The 27,612-nt window shown below is 43.2% G+C and overlaps 1 protein-coding gene across 7 annotated transcripts in view; it reads right to left on the bottom strand.

Moving 5' to 3' along the window:
* Positions 1-27,612, bottom strand: part of Hex-A (Hexokinase A) — a 194,107-nt gene that overhangs the window by 25,461 nt on the left and 141,034 nt on the right. For all 7 annotated transcript variants that reach the window (XM_071665880.1, XM_071665878.1, XM_071665879.1 and 4 more), the window contains 2 exons: positions 14,760-14,922; positions 159-295 (listed from right to left, as the gene is read on the bottom strand). In XM_071665880.1, coding sequence (XP_071521981.1) covers positions 159-295; positions 14,760-14,922 — 300 coding nt within the window. The remainder of the gene's footprint in view (positions 1-158; positions 296-14,759; positions 14,923-27,612) is intronic.

Here is a 27,612-nt window from a genome sequence, read left to right as displayed (position 1 = left end):
CTAATGACTTGAGCACTTCAAAATATTTCCAGCATACTACAATAGTAATCATGTGAATCTCACAGGTCCATTAACCATTCCATCCTGCCATGCTTCATGGCTCTTAAGCATATGATCAACATTCCTGAGGTAAAACATTAAATGTTTTCTTTCCTTACCCCATCACCAGGTCCAACCATGATGGGTTGAGGGACAGCATAAATCCTACTGTCCATGGTGCATTTGTCACCAAGTTCAATCAGGAGCACTCGGAAGTTGGTTCCTCCTAAGTCCAAAGCCAGAAACCTTCCTTTTTCTGTAAAGAAAAATAAAAAAATATGTTTGAGAATACTGCAGGAAAATCTAATCATGAAGAATGCATGAGTTATGTGTGACTAAATGCTAGCAGCCAACGTTTGGGTGAGGCAGAAAGAAAAGACAGCATATCATTTCACAAGTGTGAAAAATTATGAAACTTTAGGCATTATCATTCCTACTGATAAGATGACTAATGACTATAAAATGTTGCCAAAAGGCAAATGGCTGGTCTTCAAGGAAATTAGTTTCTGTGAACATGAAGTAAATAATTCTACAGATATTTCATTTTGAAAAGGACAATAAGTCCCCTGTAAGGAACATACATAAACACCTGAATTGGATATGACACAGAATGTATTTCATTCTCTGCAGTGAATTCACTTTCCCATATTCACAACAGGCAGTAAAGGCACCATTGACCTCAGAGACTTTTGTTGTCATCACACAAAAGTGACTATTAAACCAGGAAAACAAAAGCAAACTTTGCATTCTATCACATAGGACATGATGCCTTTTCTTACATCTAATTTTCCCAACATAAAAAGTTGTTAGCTATCAAAAAAAGTAAAAAGGTGTTTACATATCTTTACAATATATTAGAATATTGATCTAAAAGGTTTTCAATTATATTAGCATCAGCATTTTACCAAACATAAGTGATAGTATGTATTTCTATATGACATTGGTATGTACTATCATGAGAGCAAATTCTTACATAATGCAAAAAATATTTGTTAAAAGACAGCATGCACACAAATCTGAAATACTTATAACTTTACCTTCACACAACTAATATCAAGGTACTTTCTGTTACACAGGCAAGTGGTCACTGTGGTATGTCACAATATGAAATTCAATTATTTTCAATTCAGCTTTTTCCATTTTCAGATATGAATATATGTGTACCAGTGCCTATGTGGTTTTAATTTTCAAGTTCATTTCAAACAGGGTATTTTTAACACTGCAGTCTGGGATATGCAAGACAACTGTATTTAAATCAAAAAATCAAAAAGAGCACTAACACATAAATGTAAATTCTTTTATTTGTGTTGTATGATTACCTGGTGTTACCCAAGATCTCCTGAAAGCTCCTGCAGGCCAAGGCAGGAAAATGATAGCCTCCTCTACAGTGAGAAGTTCTTTGGTGAACCTGTAGTCCCAATGATACAGCCCTTACAAAGATAACATATCACTCACGGTGTAATGTCATGCAGGGAGAGTCCAGGAACACATATTTATTTATATAATTATCCAGGACCAATTTCTATGAAAAATTCCTGCTGTTACCCAGGACCTCTTTTTAAAGACCCTTGCAACTTAAGGCTGTACTCCCTCCAACAGAAGGGATATGAGGAATCTTTCGGAATGATAAGTTCTTTGATGAGACTGTACTGCCAATGATATAGCCTCGCTAAAGGTGACTTTTCACTTGCATTGTAACCTCTTGCAGGCAGATCCCAGTGACACAGACAGACAGACAGACAGATACTCTTATATTTGATTGCTGTTTCCCATGTTAGCGAGGTAGAGTTAGGGACAGATGAAGAAATGCTATATCCGCTCACATCCATTCTCTACCTGTCATGAGTAATGCACTTAAACTACAGCTCCCTATCCACAACCAGGCCCCACAAAGCTTTCCATGGTTTACCCCAGACACTTCACATGCCTTGGTTCTGTCCATTAACAGCACATCAACCCCAGTATACCACATCATTCCAATTCACTCCATCCCGTCCATGCCTTTCGCCCTACTGCATGTTCAGGCCCTGAGTGTTCAAAATCTTTTTCGCTCCATCCTTCCCTCTTCAATTTGATTTCCCCACTCTCCTTGTTCCCTCCACTTCTGACATGTACATCCTCTTTGTCAGCCTTTCCTTTCTCATTCTCTCTGTATGTCCACACCATTTCAGCACAACCTCTTCAGCTCTTTCAGCCGCACTCATATTTACCACATCTCTCTCTTACCTTTTCATTACTTACTTAATCAAGCCACCTCACACTACATACTGTTTTCAAAAATTTCATTTCCAACACAACTATCCTCCTCTGGACTGCCTTATCTATAGTCCATGCCACACATCCATGTAATATTGTTGGAACTATTATACTTTCAAACATACCCATTTTTGGCCTCCCAGATAACGTTCTCTCTTTCGACACACTCTTCAGCACACCCAAACCTATGCACCCCCATTATCCTATGACTCACTTCCACTTCCATGGTCCCATTCGCTGCCATGTCCACTCCCAGGTATCTAAAACACAAAAACACGGCACTTCCACCATGAGTCCTCCATTCAAACTCACATCCCAACTAACCTGCCCCTCAACCCTGCTAAACCTGATAACCTTGCTTTCATTAACATTGACACTCCATTTCTTCCTTTCACACATTCTTCCAAACTCAGTCAGCAATTTCTGCAGTTTCTCACTTCAGTCTGCTGTCAGTGCTGCATCAGCAGCAAACAACTGACACTTCCCATGCCCTCTCATCTCCTCGCCTCTCTCTCTCTCTCTCTCTCTCTCTCTCTCTCTCTCTCTCTCTCTCTCTCTCTCTCTCTCTCTCCACAACTCTTACGTTTACCTTCCTCACAACCCCATCCATAAACAACTTGAACAACCATGGCGACATCACACACACACACACACACACATCTTTTTCATATTTGATCACTGTTTCCAGCTATAGCAAGGCAGCACCAAAAAACAGATGGGGTGGTTAGGGAGGTAAATGCAAGAGTTTTGGAGAGAGGGGCAGGTATGCAGTCTGTTGTGGATAAGAGAGCCTGAGAAGTTAGTCAGTTGTTGTTCACCAATGATACAGCTCTGGTGGCTAATTTGAGGGAGAAACTGCAAAAGTTGGTGAGTGAGTTTGGAAAAGTGCATGAAAGGAAAAAGTTGAGAGTAAATGTGAATAAGAGCAAGGTCATTAAGTTCACCAGGGTTGAGGGAAAAGTTAATTGGGATGTAAGTTTGAATGGAGAAAAATTGGAGGAGGTGAAGTATTATAGATATCTAGCAGTGGACTTAGCAGTGAATGGAAGCACAGAAACAGAAGTGATCACAGGTGGGGGAGGGGGTGAAGGTTCTGGAAGCAATGAAGAATGAGTGGAAGAAGAGAACATTATCTCGGAGAGCAAAAATGGGTATGTTTGAAGGAATAGCAGTTCCAACAATATTATATTGCTGTGAGGTATGGGCTATACAATGGGTTGTATGGAGGAGGGTGGATGTGTTGGAAATGAAGTCTTTGAGGATAATATGTGGTGTGACGTGGTTTGATTGAGTAAGTAATGAAAGGGTAAGAGATAAGTGTTGAAATAAAAAGAGAGTGGTAGAGAGAGCAGAAGAGGGTGTGCTGAAATGGTGTAGAAATATGGAGAGAATGACTGAGGAAAGGTTGACAAAAAGGATATGTGTCAGAGGTGGAGGGAACAAGGAGAAGCAGGACACCAAATTGGAGGTGGAAGGATGGAGTGAAAAAGATTTTGAGTGATCAGGGCCAGAATATACAGGAGGGTGAATGGCGTGCAAGGAATAGAGAGAATTGGAATGATGTATACCAGGGTCAACGTCCTGTCAATAGACTGAACCAGGACATGTGAAACATCTGGAGTAACCATGGAAAGGTCTTGAGGGGCCTGGGTGTGGATCAGGAGCTATAGTTTCGGTGCATTACACATAAGAGGGAAAGACTGAGTGTGAACAAATGTGCCTTTTTTGTCTGTTTTCCTGGTGCTTCCTCGCTGTAGCAGGGAGTAGCGATGCTGTTTCCTGTGGGGTGGGGTATCTCCAGGAATGGATGATGGCAAGCAAATATGAATATGTACATGTGTATATATGTATATATGTGTGTTTATGTTGATATGTATATGTATGTATATGTGCGTGTATGGGCGTTCATATATATATATATATATATATATATATATATATATATATATATATATATATATATATATATATATATATATATATATATATATATCTTTTTCTTTCAAACTATTCGCCATTTCCCGCATTAGCGAGGTAGCGTTAAGAACAGAGGACCGGGCCTTTGAGGGAATATCCTCACCTGGCCCCCCTTCTCTGTTCCTTCTTTTGGAAAATTAAAAAAGACTGAGAGGGGAGGATTTCCAGCCACCCGCTCCCTTCCCTTTTAGTCGCCTTCTACGACACGCAGGGAATACGTGGGAAGTATTCTTTCTCCCCTATCCCCAGGGATATATATATATATATATATATATATATATATATATATATATATATATATATATATATATATATATATATATATATATATATATATATGAATACTTCCCACGTATTCCCTGTGTGTCGTAGAAGGCGAATAAAAGGGGAGGGAGCAGGGGGCTGGAAATCCTCCCCTTTCATTTTTTTTTTCCAAAAGTAGGAACAGAGAAGGGGGCCAGGTGAGGATATTCCCTCAAAGGCCCAGTCCTCTGTTCTTAACGCTACTTCACTAATGCGGGAAATGGCAAATAGTTTGAAAGAAAAAGAATATATATATATATATATATATATATATATATATATATATATATATATATTATCCCTGGGGATAGGGGAGAAAGAATACTTCCAACATATTCCCTTCGTGTCGTAGAAGGCGACTAAAAGGGGAGGGAGCAGGGGTCTGGAAATCCTCCCCTCTTTTTTTTTTTTAATTTTCCAAAAGAAGGAACAGAGAAGGGGGCCAGGTGAGGACATTCCCTCAGTGGCCCAGTTCTCTGTTCTTAACGCTACCTCGCTAATGTGGGAAATGGCGAATAGTTTGAAAAAAAAAAAAAAGAATATATATATCTTTTTCTTTTCTTTCTTTCAAACTATTCGCCATTTCCCGCATTAGCGAGGTAGCGTTAAGAACAGAGGACTGGGCCTTTGAGGGAATACCCTCACCTGGCCCAATTCTCTGTTCCTTCTTTTGAAAAAAAAAAAAAAAAAAAAAAAAAAAAAAAAAAAAAAAAAAAAAAAGAGAGGGGAGGATTTCCAGCCCCCCGCTCCCTCCCCTTTTATATATATATATATATATATATATATATATATATTTTTTTTTCTTTTTTTTTTGCTTTGTAGCTGTCTCCCGCGTTTGCGAGGTAGCGCAAGGAAACAGACGAAAGAAATGGCCCAACCCACCCCCATACACATGTATATACATACGTCCACACACGCAAATATACATACCTACACAGCTTTCCATGGTTTACCCCAGACGCTTCACATGCCCTGATTCAATCCACTGACAGCACATCAACCCCGGTATACCACATCGCTCCAATTCACTCTATTCCTTGCCCTTCTTTCACCCTCCTGCATGTTCAGGACCCGATCACTCAAAATCTTTTTCACTCCATCTTTCCACCTCCAATTTGGTCTCCCTCTTCTCCTCGTTCCCTCCACCTCCGACACATATATCCTCTTGGTCAATCTTTCCTCACTCATTCTCTCCATGTGCCCGAACCATTTCAAAACACCCTCTTCTGCTCTCTCAACCACACTCTTTTTATTTCCACACATCTCTCTTACCCTTACGTTACTTACTCGATCAAACCACCTCACACCACACATTGTCCTCAAACATCTCATTTCCAGCACATCCATCCTCCTGCACACAACTCTATCCATAGCCCACGCCTCGCAACCATACAACATTCTTGGAACCACTATTCCTTCAAACATACCCATTTTTGCTTTCAGAGATAATGTTCTCGACTTCCACACATTCTTCAAGGCTCCCAGAATTTTCGCCCCCTCCCCCACCCTATGATCCACTTCCGCTTCCATGGTTCCATCCGCTGCCAGATCCACTCCCAGATATCTAAAACACTTCACTTCCTCCAGTTTTTCTCCATTCAAACTCACCTCCCAATTGACTTGACCCTCAACCCTACTGTACCTAATAACCTTGCTCTTATTCACATTTACTCTTAACTTTCTTCTTTCACACACTTTACCAAACTCAGTCACCAGCTTCTGCAGTTTCTCACATGAATCAGCCACCAGCGCTGTATCATCAGCAAACAACAACTGACTCACTTCCCAAGCTCTCTCATCCCCAACAGACTTCATACTTGCCCCTCTTTCCAAAACTCTTGCATTCACCTCCCTAACAACCCCATCCATAAACAAATTAAACAACCATGGAGACATCACACACCCCTGCCGCAAACCTACATTCACTGAGAACCAATCACTTTCCTCTCTTCCTACACGTACACATGCCTTACATCCTCGATAAAAACTTTTCACTGCTTCTAACAACTTGCCTCCCACACCATATATTCTTCATACCTTCCACAGAGCATCTCTATCAACTCTATCATATGCCTTCTCCAGATCCATAAATGCTACATACAAATCCATTTGCTTTTCTAAGTATTTCTCACATACATTCTTGAAAGCAAACACCTGATCCACACACCCTCTACCACTTCTGAAACCACACTGCTCTTCCCCAATCTGATGCTCTGTACATGCCTTCACCCTCTCAATCAATACCCTCCCATATAATTTACCAGGAATACTCAACAAACTTATACCTCTGTAATTTGAGCACTCACTCTTATCCCCTTTGCCTTTGTACAATGGCACTATGCACGCATTCCGCCAATCCTCAGGCACCTCACCGTGAGTCATACATACATTAAATAACCTTACCAAGCAGTCAACAATACAGTCACCCCCTTTTTTAATAAATTCCACTGCAATACCATCCAAACCTGCTGCCTTGCCGGCTTTCATCTTCCGCAAAGCTTTTACTACCTCTTCTCTGTTTACCAAATCATTTTCCCTAACCCTCTCACTTTGCACACCACCTCGACCAAAACACCCTATATCTGCCACTCTATCATCAAACACATTCAACAAACCTTCAAAATACTCACTCCATCTCCTTCTCACATCACCACTACTTGTTATCACCTCCCCATTTGCACCCTTCACTGAAGTTCCCATTTGCTCCCTTGTCTTATGCACTTTATTTACCTCCTTCCAGAACATCTTTTTATTCTCCCTAAAATTTAATGATACTCTCTCACCCCAACTCTCATTTGCCCTTTTTTTCACCTCTTGCACCTTTCTCTTGACCTCCTGTCTCTTTCTTTTATACGTCTCCCACTCAATTGCATTTTTTCCCTGCAAAAATCGTCCAAATGCCTCTCTCTTCTCTTTCACTAATACTCTTACTTCTTCATCCCACCACTCACTACCCTTTCTAATCAACCCACCTCCCACTCTTCTCATGCCACAAGCATCTTTTGCGCAATCCATCACTGATTCCCTAAATACATCCCATTCCTCCCCCACTCCCCTTACTTCCATTGTTCTCACCTTTTTCCATTCTGTACTCAGTCTCTCCTGGTACTTCCTCACACACACATATATATATATATATATATATATATATATATATATATATATATATAAAGGGGTAAAGGGGAAGAGTGGTTTGGGAATGTCTTGGGAGTAAAGTCAGGGGTTAGTGAGAGGACAAGAGCAAGGGAAGGAGTAGCACTACTCCTGAATCAGGAATTGTGGGAGTATGTGATAGAGTGTAAGAAAGTAAATTCTAGACTGATATGGGTAAAACTGAAAGTTGATGGAGAGAGATGGGTGATTATTGGTGCATATGCACCTGGGCATAAGAAAAAAGATCATGAAAGGCAAGTATTTTGGGAGCAGCTGAATGAATGCACTAGTGGTTTTGATGCATGAGACCAGGTTATAGTGATGGGGGATTTGAATGCAAAGGTGAGTAATGTGGCAGTTAAGGGAATAATTGGTATACATGGAGTGTTCAGTGTTGTAAATGGAAATGGTGAAGAGCTTGTAGATTTATGTGCTGAAAAAGGACTGATGATTGGGAATACCTGGTTTAAAAAGCGAGATATACTTAAGTATACGTATGTAAGCAGGAGAGATGGCCAGAGAGCGTTATTGGATTACGTGTTAATTGATAGACGCACAAAAGAGAGACTTTTGGATGTTAATGTGCTGAGAGGTGCAACTGGAGGGATGTCATCATTATCTTGTGGAGGCGAAGGTGAAGATTTGTGGGGGTTTTCAGAAAAGAAGAGAGAATGTTGGGGTGAAGAGAGTGGTGAGAGTAAGTGAGCTTGGGAAGGAGACATGTGTGAGGAAGTACCAGGAGAGACTGAGTACAGAATGGAAAATGGTGAGACCAAAGGAGGTAAGGGGAGTGGGGGAGGAATGGGATGTATTTAGGGAAGCAGTGATGGCTTGCGCAAAAGATGCTTGTGGCATGAGAAGCGTGGGAGGTGGGTTGATTAGAAAAGGTAGTGAGTGGTGGGATGAAGAAGTAACATTATTAGTGAAAGAGAAGAGAGAGGCATTTGAATGTTTTTTGCAGGGAAAAAATGCAAATGAGTGGGAGAGGTATAAAAGAAAGAGGCAGGAGGTCAAGAGAAAGGTGCAAGAGGTGAAAAAGAGGGCAAATGAGAGTTGGGGTGAGAGAGTATCATTAAATTTTAGGGAGAATAAAAAGATGTTTTGGAAGGAGGTAAATAAAGTGCGTAAGACAAGGGAGCAAATGGGAACTTCAGTGAAGGGGGCTGATGGGGAGGTGATAACAAGTAGTGGTGATGTGAGAGGGAGATGAAGTGAGTATTTTGAAGGTTTGTTGAATGTGTTTGATGATAGAGTAGCAGATATAGGGTGTTTTGGTCGAGGAGGTGTGCAAAGTGAGAGGGTTAGGGAAAATGATTTGGTAAATAGAGAAGAGGTAGTAAAAGCTTTACGGAAGATGAAAGCCGGCAAGGCAGCAGGTTTGGATGGTATTGCAGTGGAATTTATTAAAAAAGGGGGTGACTGTATTGTTGACTGGTTGGTAAGGTTATTCAATGTATGTATGATTCATGGTGAGGTGCCTGAGGATTGGTGGAATGCTTGCATAGTGCCATTGTACAAAGCCAAAGGGGATAAGAGTGAGTGCTCAAATTACAGAGGTATAAGTTTGTTGAGTATTCCTGGTAAATTATAAGGGAGGGTATTGATTGAGAGGGTGAAGGCATGTACAGAGCATCAGATTGGGGAAGAGCAGTGTGGTTTCAGAAGTGGTAGAGGATGTGTGGATCAGGTGTTTGCTTTGAAGAATGTATGTGAGAAATACTTAAAAAAACAAATGGATTTGTATGTAGCATTTATGGATCTGGAGAAGGCATATGATAGAGTTGATAGAGATGCTCTGTGGAAGGTTTTAAGAATATATGGTGTGGGAGGCAAGTTGTTAGAAGCAGTGAAAAGTTTTTATTGAGGATGTAAGGCATGTGTACGTGTACAAAGAGAGGAAAGTGTTTGGTTCTCAGTGAATGTAGGTTTGCGGCAGGGGTGTGTGATGTCTCCATGGTTGTTTAATTTGTTTATGGATGGGGTTGTTAGGGAGGTGAATGCAAGAGTTTTGGAAAGAGGGGCAAGTATGCAGTCTGTTGTGGATGAGAGAGCTTGGGAAGTGAGTCAGTTGTTGTTCGCTGATGATACAGCACTGGTGGCTGATTCATGTAAGAAACTGCAGAAGCTGGTGACTGAGTTTGGTTAAGTGTGTGAAAGAAGAAAGTTAAGAGTAAATGTGAATAAGAGCAAGGTTATTAGGTACAGTAGGGTTGAGGGTCAAGTCAATTGGGAGGTAAGTTTGAATGGAGAAAAACTGGAGGAAGTAAAGTGTTTTAGATATCTGGGAGTGGATCTGGCAGCAGATGGAACCATGGAAGCGGAAGTGAATCATAGGGTGGGGGAGGGGGCGAAAATTCTGGGAGCATTGAAAAATGTTTGGAAGTCGAGAACATTATCTCGGAAAGCAAAAATGGGTATGTTTGAAGGAATAGTGGTTCCAACAATGTTGTATGGTTGCAAGGCGTGGGCTATGGATAGAGTTGTGCACAGGAGGGTGGATGTGCTGGAAATGAGATGTTTGAGGACAATATGTGGTGTGAGGTGGTTTGATCGAGTAAGTAATGTAAGGGTAAGAGAGATGTGTGGAAATAAAAAGAGTGTGGTTGAGAGAGCAGAAGAGGATGTTTTGAAATGGTTTGGTCACATGGAGAGAATGAGTGAGGAAAGATTGACAAAGAAGATATATGTGTCAGAGGTGGAGGGAACGAGAAGTGGGAGACCAAATTGGAGGTGGAAAGATGGAGTGAAAAAGATTTTGAGTGATCGGGGCCTGAACCTGCAGGAGGGTGAAAGGCGTGCAAGGAATAGAGTGAACTGGATCGATGTGGTATACCGGGGTGCAAGAGGTGAAAAAGAGGGCAATTGAGAGTTGGGGTGAGAGAGTATCATTAAATTTTAGGGAGAATAAAAAGATGTTCTGGAAGGAGGTAAATAAAGTGCGTAAGACAAGGGAGCAAATGGGAACTTCAGTGAAGGGCGCAAATAGGGAGGTGATAACAAGTAGTGGTGATGTGAGAAGGAGATGGAGTGAGTATATTTGAAGGTTTGTTGAATGTGTTTGATGATAGAGTGGCAGATATAGGGTATTTTGGTCGAGGTGGTGTGCAAAGTGAGAGGGTTAGGGAAAATGATTTAGTAAACAGAGAAGAAGTAGTAAAAGCTTTGCGGAAGATGAAAGCCGGCAAGGCAGCAGGTTTGGATGGTATTGCGGTGGATTTATTAAATATATATATATATATATATATATATATATATATATATATATATATATATATATATCATTAAATTGGGGAAGAGCAGTGTGGTTTCAGAAGTGGTAGAGGATGTGTGGATCAGGTGTTTGCTTTGAAGAATGTATGTGAGAAATACTTAGAAAAGCAAATGGATTTGTATGTAGCATTTATGGATCTGGAGAAGGCATATGATAGAGTTGATAGAGATGCTCTGTGGAAGGTATTAAGAATATATGGTGTGGGAGGAAAGTTGTTAGAAGCAGTGAAAAGTTTTTATCGAGGATGTAAGGCATGTGTACGTGTAGGAAGAGAGGAAAGTGATTGGTTCTCAGTGAATGTAGGTTTGCGGCAGGGGTGTGTGATGTCTCCATGGTTGTTTAATTTGTTTATGGATGTGGTTGTTAGGGAGGTAAATGCAAGAGTTTTGGAAAGAGGGGCAAGTATGAAGTCTGTTGGGGATGAGAGAGCTTGGGAAGTGAGTCAGTTGTTGTTCGCTGATGATACAGCGCTGGTGGCTGATTCATGTGAGAAACTGCAGAAGCTGGTGACTGAGTTTGGTAAAGTGTGTGGAAGAAGAAAGTTAAGAGTAAATGTGAATAAGAGCAAGGTTATTAGGTACAGTAGGGTTGAGGGTCAAGTCAATTGGGAGGTGAGTTTGAATGGAGAAAAACTGGAGGAAGTGAAGTGTTTTAGATATCTGGGAGTGGATCTGGCAGCGGATGGAACCATGGAAGCGGAAGTGGATCATAGGGTGGGGGAGGGGGCGAAAATTCTGGGGGCCTTGAAGAATGTGTGGAAGTCGAGAACATTATCTCGGAAAGCAAAAATGGGTATGTTTGAAGGAATAGTGGTTCCAACAATGTTGTATGGTTGCGAGGCGTGGGCTATGGATAGAGTTGTGCGCAGGAGGATGGATGTGCTGGAAATGAGATGTTTGAGGACAATGTGTGGTGTGAGGTGGTTTGATCGAGTGAGTAACGTAAGGGTAAGAGAGATGTGTGGAAATAATAAGAGCGTGGTTGAGAGAGCAGAAGAGGGTGTTTTGAAGTGGTTTGGGCACATGGATAGAATGAGTGAGGAAAGATTGACCAAGAGGATATATGTGTCGGAGGTGGAGGGAACGAGGAGAAGAGGGAGACCAAATTGGAGGTGGAAAGATGGAGTGAAAAAGATTTTGTGTGATCGGGGCCTGAACATGCAGGAGGGTGAAAGGAGGGCAAGGAATAGAGTGAATTGGAGCGAGGTGGTATACCGGGGTTGACGTGCTGTCAGTGGATTGAATCAAGGCATGTGATGCGTCTGCGGTAAACCATGGAAAGCTGTGTAGGTATGTATATTTGCGTGTGTGGACGTATGTATATACATGTGTATGGGGGGGGGTTGGGCCATTTCTTTCGTCTGTTTCCTTGCGCTACCTCGCAAACGCGGGAGACAGCGACAAAGTATAATAAAAAAAAATAAAAAAAATATATATATATATATCTTGCTTTGTCGCTGTCTCCCGCGCATGCAAGGTAGCACAAGGAAACAGAAGAAAGAAATCGCCCAACCCACCCTCACACACATGCACACACACACACACACGTCCACACACGCAAACATACACAAACACACATCCCAACGTACACACATATATACACACACACAGACATACACATATACACACATGCACACAATGCACACTGTCTGCCCCTACTCACCCCCATCGTCACCCCGCCACACACGGAATAACATCCCCCTCCCCCCTCATATGTGCGAGGCAGCGCCAGGAAAAGACAACAAAGGCCCCATTCGCTTACACTCAGTCTCTAGCTGTCATGCAATAATGCCTGAAACCACAGCTCCCTTTCCACATCCAGGCCCCGCAGAACTTTCCATGGTTTACCCCAGATGCTTCACATGCCCTGGTTCAATCCATTGACAGCACGTCAACCCCAGTATACCACATCGATCCAATTCACTCTATTCCTTGCATGCCTTTCACCTTCCTGCATGTTCAGGCCCCGATCACTCAAAATCTTTTTCACTCCATCTTTCCACCTCCAATTTGGTCTCCCACTTCTCCTCGTTCCCTCCACCTCCGACACATATATCCTCTCGGTCAATCTTTCCTCACTCATTCTCTCCGTGTGACCAAACCATTTCAAAACACCCTCTTCTGCTCTCTCAACCACGCTCTTTTTATTTCCACACATATCTCTTACCCTTACATTACTTACTCGATCAAACCACCTCACACCACATATTGTCCTCAAACATCTCATTTCCAGCACATCCACCCTCCTGCGCACAACTCTATCCATAGCCCACGCCTCACAACCATACAACATTGTTGGAACCACTATTCCTTCAAACATACCCATTTTTGCTTTCCGAGATAATGTTCTCGACTTCCACACATTCTTCAAGGCTCCCAGGATTTTCACCCACTCCCCCACCCTATGATTTACTTCCGCTTCCATGGTTCCATCCGCTGCCAAATCCACTCCCAGATATCTAAAACACTTTACTTCCTCCAGTTTTTCTCCATTCAAACTTACCTCCCAATTGACTTGACCCTCAACCCTACTGTACCTAATAACCTTGCTCTTATTCACATTTACTCTTAACTTTCTTCTTACACACACTTTACCAAACTCAGTCACCAGCTTCTGCAGTTTCTCACATGAATCAGCCACCAGCGTTGTATCATCAGCGAACAACAACTGACTCACTTCCCAAGCTCCCTCATCCCCAACAGACTGCATACTGCATATGAGTGGATGGGTCATTTTTTTGTCTGTTTCCTGGCGCTACCTTGCTGATACGAGAAACTGCAATCAATATGTATATATACTTATATGTCTTGTAGGAGATAAGTTGCAAGAAGTAGTGCAAAGTTTTTATCAAGGGTGTAAGGCATGTGTACGAGTAGAAAGAGAGAAGAGTGATTGCTTCCCAATGAAGGTTGGCCTGTGGCAAAGTAGTGCAAAGTTTTTATCAAGGGTGTAAGGCATGTGTACGAGTAGAAAGAGAGAAGAGTGATTGGTTCCCAATGAAGGTTGGCCTGTGGCAGAGGTGTGCGATGTCCCCACGGTTGTTTAATTTGTTTCTGGATGGGGTGGTTAGGGAGGTAAATGCAAATGTTTTGGAGAGAGGGGCAAGTATGCAGTCTGTTGGGAATGAGGGGCCCTGGAAAGTGAGTCAGCTGTTGTTTGCTGATGAAATAGCAGAGGTGGCTGATTCAAGGGAGAAACTGCTGAAGTCGGTGACTGAGTTCGAAAAAGTGTGTGAAAGGAGAAAGTTGAGAGTAGATGTGAATAACAGCAAGATTATTAGGTTCAGCGATCAATATAATAATATATAATAAATAAAATATATACATATATACTGTATATACAGTGATTGCAGTTCCCTTTGTAGTGCCAGAAACAGATATAGAATGGCCTCATTTGTTCATATCCACTCTCTAGCTGTCAAAAGCACTCCTATCCACAGCAAGCCCCACAGACCTCCCTGTGGTTTCCCTTGACCATTTTATATTCTGCTATTCAGCCCTTGGACTGCACTATGCCCCATGTTACCACACTGCTTCTATCAACTCTATCTCTTACCTGCCTCACACACTCCTGCATGTTCAGATCTTGATGATTTAAAGTATCTTTCACTCCATCCTTCCACCTCCCCCTTTGTCTCCCTATTCATTTCTTCCACTTTTCCACTTAGGGCCCATGCTTCACATTCATTTGGTCCTATTGGAACCATTATACCATCAGACATTATCAATGATGTCAGTTAACAAGGACTTCCTGTGCTTACCTTTTCCATTGGGCAGTTCTCTGACATATGTTGGGAAGCATTTGATGCTGGCTTCTGGGTTGGAGTCCTTGCCCAGTCCTTTGTTGATCTCTTCCTCTAGGTTGTCACACACGTCCTTAAGGGCCTCGTCATTTAGAATCAGGTCCTGGCAAAGTTCCTTCACCTGCAGAGAAATTCCTTGTTAAGTTTACCAGTGATATCTCTTCTACAAATTCATGTAAATTGTCACTAACAGCATTATCAGTGTTAACTGCATTATGATGATGATACAGATTATAAAGATAATATTGATAATTACTAATGTTATGATAAGAATGAAAAGACTTGTCATTTTCAGTTTTGCAGAATGGCATGTTACAATATCACTCCTTTTTAACTCCCTAACTTGACCAAGAACACATTATGACCTCCTATCATGACACCATAAAAGATACACATTTTTCCCCTGCCTCCAGAGTACTGTTACCATTTTCTGCTGTAGTCATACAAGTAGTCAGACTATGCACACACACACACACACACACACACACACACACACACACATATATATATGTGTGTGTGACAGAAGGAGTCACGCGGGGAGTGCTCATCCTCCTTGTAGACTCAGATTGGGGTGTCTAAATGTGTGTGGATGTAACCAAGATGCAAAAAAGGAGAGATAGGTAGTACGTTTGAGGAAAGGAACCTGGATGTTTTGGCTGTGAGTGAAATGAAGCTCAAGGGTAAAGGGGAAGAGTGGTTTGGGAATGTCTTGGGAGTAAAGTCTGGGGTTAGTGAGAGGACAAGAGCAAGGGAAGGAGTAGCACTACTCCTGAACAGGAGTTGTGGGAGTATGTGATAGAATGTAAGAAAGTAAATTCTCGATTAATATGGGTAAAACTGAAAGTTGATGGAGAGAAATGGGTGATTATTGGTGCATATGCACCTGGGCATGAGAAGAAAGATCATGAGAGGCAAGTATTTTGGGAGCAGCTGAATGAGTGTCTTAGTGGTTTTGATGCATGAGACCGGGTTATAGTGATGGGTGAATTGAATGCAAAGGTGAGTAATGTGGCAGTAGAGGGAATAATTGGTATACATGGGGTGTTCAGTGTTGTAAATGGAAATGGTGAAGAGCTTGTAGATTTATGTGCTGAAAAAGGACTGGTGATTGGGAATACCTGGTTTAAAAAGCGAGATATACATAAGTATACGTATGTAAGTAGGAGAGATGGCCAGAGAGCGTTATTGGATTATGTGTTAATTGACAGGCGCGCGAAAGAGAGACTTTTGGACGTTAATGTGCTGAGAGGTGCAACTGGAGGGATGTCTGATCATTATCTTGTGGAGGCTAAGGTGAAGATTTGTATGGGTTTTCAGAAAAGAAGAGTGAATGTTGGGGTGAAAAGGGTGGTGAGAGTAAGTGAGCTTGGGAAGGAGACTTGTGTGAGGAAGTACCAGGAGAGACTGAGTACAGAATGGAAAAAGGTGAGAACAATGGAAGTAAGGGGAGTGGGGGAGGAATGGGATGTATTTAGGGAATCAGTGATGGATTGCGCAAAAGATGCTTGTGGCATGAGAAGCGTGGGAGGTGGGTTGGTTAGAAAGGGTAGTGAGTGGTGGGATGAAGAAGTAAGATTATTAGTGAAAGAGAAGAGAGAGGCATTTGGACGATTTTTGCAGGGAAAAAATGAAATTGAGTGGGAGATGTATAAAAGAAAGAGACAGGAGGTCACGAGAAAGGTGCAAGAGGTGAAAAAGAGGGCAAATGAGAGTTGGGGTGAGAGAGTATCATTAAATTTTAGGGAGAATAAAAAGATGTTTTGGAAGGAGATAAATAAAGTGCATAAGACAAGGGAACAAATGGGAACATCAGTGAAGGGGGTTAATGGGGAGGTGATAATACGTAGTGGTGATGTGAGAAGGAGATGGAGTGAGTATTTTGAAGGTTTGTTGAATGCGTTTGATGATAGAGTGGCAGATGTAGGGTGTTTTGGTCGAGGTGGTGTGCAAAGTGAGAGGGTTAGGGAGAATGATTTGATAAACAGAGAAGAGGTAGTAAAAGCTTTGCGGAAGATGAAAGCCAACAAGGCAGCGGGTTTGGATGGTATTGCAGTGGAATTTATTAAAAAGGGGGGTAACTGTATTGGTGACTGGTTGGTAAGGTTATTCAATGTATGTATGACTCATGGTGAGGTGCCTGAGGACTAGCGGAATGCTTGCATAGTGCCATTGTACAAAGGCAAAGGGGACAAGAGTGAGTGCTCAAATTACAGAGGTATAAGTTTGTTGAGTATTCCTAGGAAATTATATGGGAAGGTATTGATTGAGAGGGTGAAGGCATGTACAAAGCGTCAGATTGGGGAAGAGCAGTGTGGTTTTAGAAGTGGTAGAGGATGTGTGGATCAGGTGTTTGCTTTGAAGAATGTATGTGAGAAATACTTAGAAAAGGAAATGGATTTGTATGTAGCATTTATGGATCTGGAGAAGGCATATAATACAGTTGATAGAGATGCTCTGTGGAAGGTATTAAGAATATATATTGTGGAAGGTAAGATGTTAGAAGCAGTGAAAAGTTTTTGTTGAGAATGTAAGGCATGTGTACGTGTAGGAAGAGAGGAAAGTGATTGGTTCTCAGTGAATGTTGGTTTGCGGCAAGGGTAAGTGATATCTCCATGGTTGTTTAATTTGTTTATAGATGGGGTTGTTAGGGAGGTGAATGCAAGAGTTTTGGAAAGAGGGGCAAGTATGCAGTCTGTTGTGGATGAGAGAGCTTGGGAAGTGAGTCAGTTGTTATTCGCTGATGATACAGCACTGGTGGCTGATTCGGGTGAGAAACTGCAAAGCTGGTGACTGAGTTTGGTAAAGTATGTGAAAGAAGAAAGCTTAGAGTAAATGCAAATAAGAGTACGGTCATTAGATCCAGTTGGGTTGAGGGACAAGTCAATTGGGAGGTAAGTTTCAATGGAGAAAAACTGGAGGAAGTGAAGTGTTTTAGACATCTGGGAGTTGATTCGGCAGCGGATGGAACCATGGAAGCAGAAGTGAATCATAGGGTGGGGGAGGGGGTGAAAGTTCTGGAAGCATTGAAAAATGTGTGGAAGTCGAGAACGTTATCTTGGAAAGCAAAAAATTGATATGTTTGAAGGAATAGTGGTTCCGACAATGTTATATGGTTGCGAGGCGTGGGCTATAGATAAGAGTTGCGCGGAGTAGGGTGGATGTGCTGGAAATGAGATTGTTTGAGGACAATATGTGGCGTGAAGTGGTTTGATCGTGTAAGTAATGAAACGGTAAGAGAGATGTGTGATAATAAAAAGAGTGTGGTTGAGAGAGTAGAAGAGGTTGTTTTGAAATGGTTTGGTCACATGGAGAGAATGAGTGAGGAAAGATTGACAAAGAGGATATATGTGTCAGAGGTGGTGGGAACGAGGAGAAGTGGGAGACCAAATTGGAGGTGGAAAGATGGAGTGAAAAAGATTTTGAGTGATCAGGTCCTGAACATGCAGGAGGGTGAAAGGCATGCAAGGAATAGAGTGAATTGGAATGATGTGGTATACCGGGGTCGACGTGCTGTCAATGGATTGAACCAGGGCATGTGAAGAGTCTGGGGCAAACCATAGAAAGTTTTGTGGGGCCTGAATGTGGAAAGGGAGCTGTGGTTTCGGTGCATTATACATGACAGCTAGAGACTGAGTGTGAACGAATTTGGCCTTTGTTGTCTTTTCCTAGTGCTACCTCGCGCACATGCGAGACAGAAAGCATTTTTGGATAACGTGTTAATTGATAGGTGCGTGAAGGACTTTTCAATGTAAATGTGCTGAGAGGGGCAACTGGAGGGATGTCTAATCATTATCTTGTGGAGGCGAAGGTGAAGATTTGTAAAGGTTTTCAGAAAAGAAGAGAGAACGTTGGGGTGAAGAGAATGGTGAGAGCAAGTGAGCTTGGAAAGAAGACTTGTGTGAGGAAGTACCAGGAGAGTCTAAGTGCAGAATGGAAAAAGGTGAGAGCAAATGACGTAAGGGGAATGGGGGAGGAAAGAGATGTATTTAGAGAAGCAGTGATAGCTTGTGCAAAAGATGCCTGTGGCATGAGAAAGGTGGGAGGTGGGCAGATTAGAAAGGGTAGTGAGTGGTGGGATGAAGAAGCAAGATTGTTATTGAAAGAGAAGAGAGAGGCATTTGGATGAGTTTTGCATGGAAATAGTGCAAATGACTGGGAGATGTATAAAAGAAAGAGGTAGGGGTCAAGAGAAAGGCGCAAGAGGTGAAAAAGAGGGCAAATGAGGGTTGGGGTGAGATAGTATCATTAAATTTTTGGGAGAATAAAAAGATGTTTTAGAAGGAGGTAAATAAAGCGTGTAAGACAAGAGAACAAATGGGAACATCGGTGGAAGGGGCTAATGGGGAGGTAATAACAAGTAGTGGTGATGTGAAAAGGATATGGAGTGAGTATTTTGAAGGTTTATTGAATGTGTTTGATGATAGAGTGGCAAATATAGGGTGCTTTGGTCGAGGTGGTGTGTGAAGTGAGAGGGCCTGGGAGAATGGTTTGGTAAACAGAGAAGAGGTAGTGAAAGCTTTGCAAAAGATGAAAGCCAGCAAAGTGACAGGTTTGGATGGTATTGCAGTGTAATTTAAAAAAAAAAAGGGGGTGTCTGTGTTGTTGACTGGTTGGTGAGGATATTCAACGTATGTATGGTTCATGGTGAAGTGCCTGGGAATTGGCGGAATGCATGCATAGTGCCATTGTACAAAGGCAAAGGGGAAAATGGTGAGTGGTCAAATTACAGAGGTATAAGTTTGTTGAGTATTCCTGAGAAATTATATGGGAGGGTATTGATTGAGAGGGTGAAGACATGTACAGAGCATCAGATTGGGGAAGAGCAGTGTGGTTTCAGAAGTGGAAGAGGATGTGTGGATCAGGTATTTGCTTTGAAGAATGTATGTGAGAAATACTTTTTTTTTTTTTGCTTTGTCGCTGTCTCCCGCGTTTGCGAGGTAGCGCAAGGAAACAGACGAAAGAAATGGCCCAAACCACCCCCATACACATGTATATACACACGTCCACACACGCAAATATACATACCTACACAGCTTTCCATGGTTTACCCCAGACGCTTCACATGCCTTGATTCAATCCACTGACAGCACGTCAACCCCGGTATACCACATCGCTCCAATTCACTCTATTCCTTGCCCTCCTTTCACCCTCCTGCATGTTCAGGCCCCGATCACACAAAATCTTTTTCACTCCATCTTTCCACCTCCAATTTGGTCTCCCTCTTCTCCTCGTTCCCTCCACCTCCGACACATATATCCTCTTGGTCAATCTTTCCTCACTCATTCTCTCCATGTGCCCAAACCATTTCAAAACACCCTCTTCTGCTCTCTCAACCATGCTCTTTTTATTTCCACACATCTCTCTTACCCTTACGTTACTCACTCGATCAAACCACCTCACACCACACATTGTCCTCAAACATCTCATTTCCAGCACATCCATCCTCCTGTGCACAACTCTATCCATAGCCCACGCCTCGCAACCATACAACATTGTTGGAACCACTATTCCTTCAAACATACCCATTTTTGCTTTCCGAGATAATGTTCTCGACTTCCACACATTCTTCAAGGCTCCCAGAATTTTCGCCCCCTCCCCCACCCTATGATCCACTTCCGCTTCCATGGTTCCATCCGCTGCCAGATCCACTCCCAGATATCTAAAACACTTCACTTCCTCCAGTTTTTCTCCATTTAAACTCACCTCCCAATTGACTTGACCCTCAACCCTACTGTACCTAATAACCTTGCTCTTATTCACATTTACTCTTAACTTTCTTCTTTCACACACTTTACCAAACTCAGTCACCAGCTTCTGCAGTTTCTCACATGAATCAGCCACCAGCGCTGTATCATCAGCGAACAACAACTGACTCACTTCCCAAGCTCTCTCATCCCCAACAGACTTCATACTTGCCCCTCTTTCCAAAACTCTTGCATTCACCTCCCTAACAACCCCATCCATAAACAAATTAAACAACCATGGAGACATCACACACCCCTGCCGCAAACCTACATTCACTGAGAACCAATCACTTTCCTCTCTTCCTACACGTACACATGCCTTACATCCTCGATAAAAACTTTTCACTGCTTCTAACAACTTGCCTCCCGCACAATATATTCTTAATACCTTCTACAGAGCATCTCTATCAACTCTATCATATGCCTTCTCCAGATCCATAAATGCTACATACAAATCCATTTGCTTTTCTAAGTATTTCTCACATACATTCTTGAAAGCAAACACCTGATCCACACATCCTCTACCACTTCTGAAACCACACTGCTCTTCCCCAATCTGATGCTCTGTACATGCCTTCACCCTCTCAATCAATACCCTCCCATATAATTTACCAGGAATACTCAACAGACTTATACCTCTGTAATTTGAGCACTCACTCTTATCCCCTTTGCCTTTGTACAATGGCACTATGCACGCATTCCGCCAATCCTCAGGCACCTCACCATGAGTCATACATACATTAAATAACCTTACCAACCAGTCAACAATACAGTCACCCCCTTTTTTAATAAATTCCACTGCAATACCATCCAAACCTGCTGCCTTGCCGGCTTTCATCTTCCGCAAAGCTTTTACTACCTCTTCTCTGTTTACCAAATCATTTTCCCTTAAAAAGACAAATAGATTTGTAAGTAGCATTTATGGATCTGGAGAAGGCATATGGCAGAGTTGATGAAGATGCTCTGTGAAAGGTATTAAAAGTATATGGTGTGGGAAGTTGCTAGAAGCAGTGAAAAGTTTTTATCAAGGATGTAAGGCATGTGTACGAGTGGGAAGAGAGGAAAGTGATTGGTTCTCAGTGAATATCAGTTTCCAGCAGGGGTGCGTGATATCTCCATGGTTGTTTAATTTGTTTATGGATGGGGTTGTTAGGGAGGTGAATGCAAGAGTTTTGGAGGGAGGGGGAAGTATGCAGCCTGTTGTGGTTGAGAGGGCTTGGGAAGTGAGTCAGTTGCTGTTCGCTGATGATAAAGCGCAGATGACTGATTCAGGTGAGAAACTGCAGAAGCTGGTGATTGAGTTTGGTAAAGTGTCCACCCCAAGATATCTAAAACACTTCACTTCCTCCAGTTTTTCTCCATTCAAACTTACCTCCCAATTGACTTGTCCCTCAACCTTACTGTACCTAATTACCTTACTCTTATTCACATTTACTCTCAGCTTTCTTCTTTCACACACTTTACCAAACTCAGTCACCAGCTTCTGCAGTTTCTCACCCAAATCAGCCACCAGCGCTGTATCATCAGCAAACAACAACTGACCCACTTTCCAAGCCCTCTCATCCACAACAGACAGCATACTTGCCCCTCTCTCCAAAACTCTTTCATTCACCTCCCTAACAACTCCATCCATAAACAAATTAAACAACCATGGAGGCATCATGCACCCCTGCCGCAAATCGACATTCACTGAGAACCAATCACTTTCCTCTCTTCCTACTTGTACACCTGCCTTACATCCTCGATTAAAACTTTTCACTGCTTCTAGCAACTTGCCTCCCACACCATATATTCTTAATACCTTCCACAGGGCATCTCTATCAACTCTATCATATGCCTTCTCCAGATCCATAAACGCTACATATAAATCCATCTGCTTTTCTAAGTATTTCTCACATACATTCTTCAAAGAAAGCACCTGATCCACATATCCTCTACCACTTGTGAAACCACATTGCTCTTCCCCAATCTGATGCTCTGTACATACTTTCACCCTCTCAGTCAATACCCTCCCATATAATTTCCCAAGAATACTCAATAAACTTATACCTCTGTAATTTGAACACTCACCTTTATCGCCTTTACCTTTGTACAATGGCACTATACGTGCATTCCGCCAATCCTCAGGCACCTCATCATGAGTCATACATACAATAAATATCCTTACCAACCAGTCAACAACACAGTCACCCCCATTTTTAATAAATCCCACTGCATTACCATCCAAACCCGATGCCTTGCCGGCTTTCATCTTTCCCAAAGATTTTACTACCTCTTCTCTGTTTACCAAATCATTCTCCCTAACCCTCTTACTTCGCACACCACCTTGACCATATATATATATATGTATTCTTATCTTTTTTTTTATTTTGCTTTGTCGCTGTCTCCCGCGTTTGCGAGGTAGTGCAAGGAAACAGACGAAAGAAATGGCCCAACCCACCCTCATACACATGTATATACATACACGTCCACACACGCAAATATACATACCTATACATCTCAATGTACACATATATATACACACACAGACACATACATATATACCCATGCACACAATTCACACTGTCTGCCTTTATTCATTCCCATCGCCACCTCGCCACACATGGAATACCATCCCCCTCCCCCCTCATGTGTGCGAGGTAGCGCTAGGAAAACACAACAAAGGCCCCATTCGTTCACACTCAGTCTCTAGCTGTCATGCAATAATGCCCGAAACCACAGCTCCCTTTCCACATCCAGGCCCCACACAACTTTCCATGGTTTACCCCAGACGCTTCACATGCCCTGATTCAATCCACTGACAGCACGTCAACCCCGGTATACCACATCGATCCAATTCACTCTATTCCTTGCCCGCCTTTCACCCTCCTGCATGTTCAGGCCCCGATCACTCAAAATCTTTTTCACTCCATCTTTCCACCTCCAATTTGGTCTCCCACTTCTCCTCGTTCCCTCCACCTCCGACACATATATCCTCTTGGTCAATCTTTCCTCACTCATTCTCTCCATGTGCCCAAACCATTTCAAAACATCCTCTTCTGCTCTCTCAACCACGCTCTTTTTATTTCCACACATCTCTCTTACCCTTACATTACTTACTCGATCAAACCACCTCACACCACACATTGTCCTTAAACATCTCATTTCCAGCACATCCACCTTCCTGCGCACAACTCTATCCATAGCCCACGCCTTGCAACCATACAACATTGTTGGAACCACTATATATATATCATACTTGACTGCCACTTCCCGAGTAAGTGAGGTTGCTCTAGCAACAGACGAAAACAGGCATCTGTTCCCATCCATTTTCTAGGTGTCATGTGTAATGCTCCTAAACCACAGCTCCCAATTCACAATCAGGCCCCACAGACCTATACATTGTTTATCCTGGACGCTTAACGTGCTCTGGTTCAGTCAACTGAAAGCACATCGACCCCAGTATACCACATGGTTCCAATTCACTCTATCCTGTGTACGTCTTTCATTCTCCCGTATGTTCAGGCCCCGGTCGCTCAAAACTTATTTCTTGCCATCCATCCATCTCCACTTCTGACATATTTAGCCTCTTTGTCAACTCCTGGCTGTTGGAGGTTTGTATGTTCTATGAAGGTGCGCGTTTCTATGCACTTTATTCGTATATATATATGTGTATATATATATATATATATATATATATATATATATATATATATATATATATATATATATATATATATATATATATATAACGGAGTTCATCTTGTTAAAAGGTATAATTCCGTTCATAGCCCAAACTAATTTCTTCACCATTGAAGACTGTTCCTTAATGCTTATTTCCCTTCCTGGTCATCACACATTCCTGCTGCAAGACCGGTTTAACAACTGTTGACTCATTACATTAGGAGCAACAGGTGAGCGCGTGCGTACCCAAGCACTGGTCAAGGAGGAAGGTCAAGGGATAAGGATTGTGGAGATAGGGGTGAGGGGGTGAAGGGAGGGGGGGGGGTTTATTACGAACCTCAGATAATGAGGAAATAATGAAAACAGAGAGACGTATAAGTACATTTAGATTTTATTTTTTTTCAAGGTATTTGGAGCAACGTTTGGGTTGAGTGTGGGCTGACTGCCATGCTGAGGATGTAAATCTATGCTGTATGAGCCCGAGCCATCCCAAGCTGACCCATGGTCAGTAACGCTGTGTGTGTGTGTGTGTGTGTGTGTGTGTGTGTGTGTGTGTGTGTTGATGAGGATGGTGCAGAGGCAACGTGAGCACCCACGATGTGTGAACCACTTCATCAGCGTCCCCACTGGCTTCAAGGCCAGCCAGGCATGGACCCCTGATAGGTTCCTGCCGGGTCTAGATCATGTGACACGTCCCTGGTGGGTCTGGAGCATGTGACACGTCCCTGGTGGGTCTGGAGCATGTGACACGTCCCTGGTGGGTCTGGAGCATGTGACACGTCCCTGGTGGGTCTGGAGCATGTGACACGTCCCTGGTGGGTCTGGAGCATGTGACACGTCCCTGGTGGGTCTAAAGCATGTGACACGTCCCTGGTGGGTCTGGAGCATGTGACACGTCCATGGTGGGTTTAGAGCATGTGACACGTCCCTGGTGGGTCTGGAGCATGTGACACGTCCCTGGTGGGTCTAGAGAATGTGACACGTCCCTGGTGGGTCTGGAGCATGTGACATGTCCCTGGTGGGTCTGGAGCATATGACACGTCCCGGGTGGGTCTAGAGAATGTTGCAGGTATCTGGTGGGTCTGGAGCATGACACGTCCCTGGTGGGTCTGGAGCATGTGACACGTCCCTGGTGGGTCTGGAACATGTGACACGTCCCTGGTGGGTCTGGAGCATGTGACACGTCCCTGGTGGGTCTATATCATGTGACATGTCCCTGGTGGGTCTGGAGCATGTGACACGTCCCTGGTGGGTCTGGAGCATGTGACACGTCCCTGGTGGATCTATATCATGTGACACGTCCCTGGTGGGTCTGGAGCATGTGACACGTCCCTGGTGGGTCTGGAGCATGTGACACGTCCCTGGTGGGTCTATATCATGTGACACGTCCCTGGTGGGTCTGGAGCATGTGACACGTCCCTGGTGGGTCTGGAGCATGTGACACGTCCATGGTGGGTCTATATCATGTGACATGTCCCTGGTGGGTCTGGAGCATGTGACACGTCCCTGGTGGGTCTGGAGCATGTGACACGTCCCTGTGGGTCTATATCATGTGACATGTCCCTGGTGGGTCTAAAGCATGTGACACGTCCCTGGTGGGTCTGGAGCATGTGACACATCCCTGGTGGATCTATATCATGTGACACGTCCCTGGTGAGTCTGGAGCATGTGACACGTCCCTGGTGGGTCTGGAGCATGATACATCCCTGGTGGGTCTACAGCATGTGACACGTCCCTGGTGGGTCTAGAGAATGTGACACGTCCCTGGTGGGTCTGGAGCATGTAACACGTCCCTGGTGGGTCTAGAGCATGTGACACGTCCCTGGTGGGTCTGGAGCATGGGACATGTCCCTGGTGGGTCTGGAGCATGTGACACGTCCCTGGTGGGTCTGGAGCATGTGACACGTCCCTGGTGGGTCTGGAGCATGGGACATGTCCCTGGTGGGTCTGGAGCATGTGACACGTCCCTGGTGGGTCTGGAGCATGTGACACGTCCCTGGTAGGTCTATATCATGTGACATGTCCCTGGTGGGTCTGGAGCATGTGACACGTCCCTGGTGGGTCTGGAGCATGGGACAGGTCCCTTGAGGGACTAGAGCACGTGGCAAGTCTACAATACATTCCAACAGCCTAGCTGGTCTAAGGCATGTGATGAGTCCTCGTCAGCACTAGACTAGCATGCGCATGACAGGATCCTGGCGCGCGAGATCGTGACTGGGTCATGCAAGGTGTGATGCCCCCAGGCAAGGGGATGGTCAGACTGAGACGGATCCTCGCTCACACTGGCCCGGGCCATCTGCCAGGGGAACGGGTGGCATCTGTGTACCAACAGAAGTGTACATTCACACGGCTGTATGTCTGGTGAGAAAGTGTTTCAAGACTGGGTAGTGTGGACGACCGTTCAGGACTTGTTGAGTCACCACATTGTGAATATGTTATGCCAGTGTGTTGTGTCTGATGCGAGAGGGAAATTTACAAGCACAGATTGTAAGTTTTTGCTTCTGCGTGGGGGTCGGTGGTTGGGTACGCAGTGGTTTCAGTGGGGAAGGGGGTCTAGTGGGGTTGTGAAGTACTGAGTGCCAAGGAGCTTGAGGTGGGATTGCATTTGCAATGTTTTTTTTCTTTTCTTTTTTGTTTCGTTGTACAGATGGCTGAGGGTTTTGGTTGTCAGGTAACCAGTGATTGTTCTGAGTGATGTTCTTTGTATGTGAACTTTTTCATATTGACGACAGAAACGATGGATGGACTAAGCAGGTGAAGCGTAGACGATACAGATATATTCGTAGACGATACAGATATATTCGTAGACGATACAGATATATTCTTTAGCTTGTCCATAACTGGTGCCGGGAGCGTTTGCTGGGGATTCTATTTTAGCCTCTGCTACAGAGTTTATGGTGTGTTTGGCTCTAGTCCTCTATAAATGTCACTTATTTCTGACTTTCCCTCACCATTTTAGCCTCTGCTACAGAGTTTATAGTGTGTTTGGCTCTAGTCCTCTATAAATGTCACTTATTTCTGACTTTCCCTCACCATTTTAGCCTCTGCTACAGAGTTTATAGTGTGTTTGGCTCTAGTCCTCTATAAATGCCACTTATTTCTGACTTTTCCTCACCATTTTATATCCTGAGAGAACCTTGCATACCTCTCACTGTTATATGTTATTTATGTATTGTTTTTTAACTCGTACTGCTTAACTGCTCCTACCATGACGAGAATAAGTACAGAGAAGAGCCACACGGAGAATCTTGAAGGTTGTTACATTATCACGATTTTAAACGCTTGTTTCTCCAGTTACCAGAATTCTTTCCGTGTTTGTAAGTTTCTGAGCAAATACATAAAATAAAAGAGTATCCCCTTGTAGTGTGAAAACGATAAGATTTCTCTATGGATATACTGTTTTA

This window comes from Panulirus ornatus, chromosome 10 (assembly GCF_036320965.1).
Source record: "Panulirus ornatus isolate Po-2019 chromosome 10, ASM3632096v1, whole genome shotgun sequence".
Lineage (NCBI taxonomy): Eukaryota > Metazoa > Arthropoda > Malacostraca > Decapoda > Palinuridae > Panulirus > Panulirus ornatus.
The sequence above is the reverse complement of the archived record's forward strand: the minus strand, read 5'-3'. Positions and strand labels throughout refer to the sequence as shown.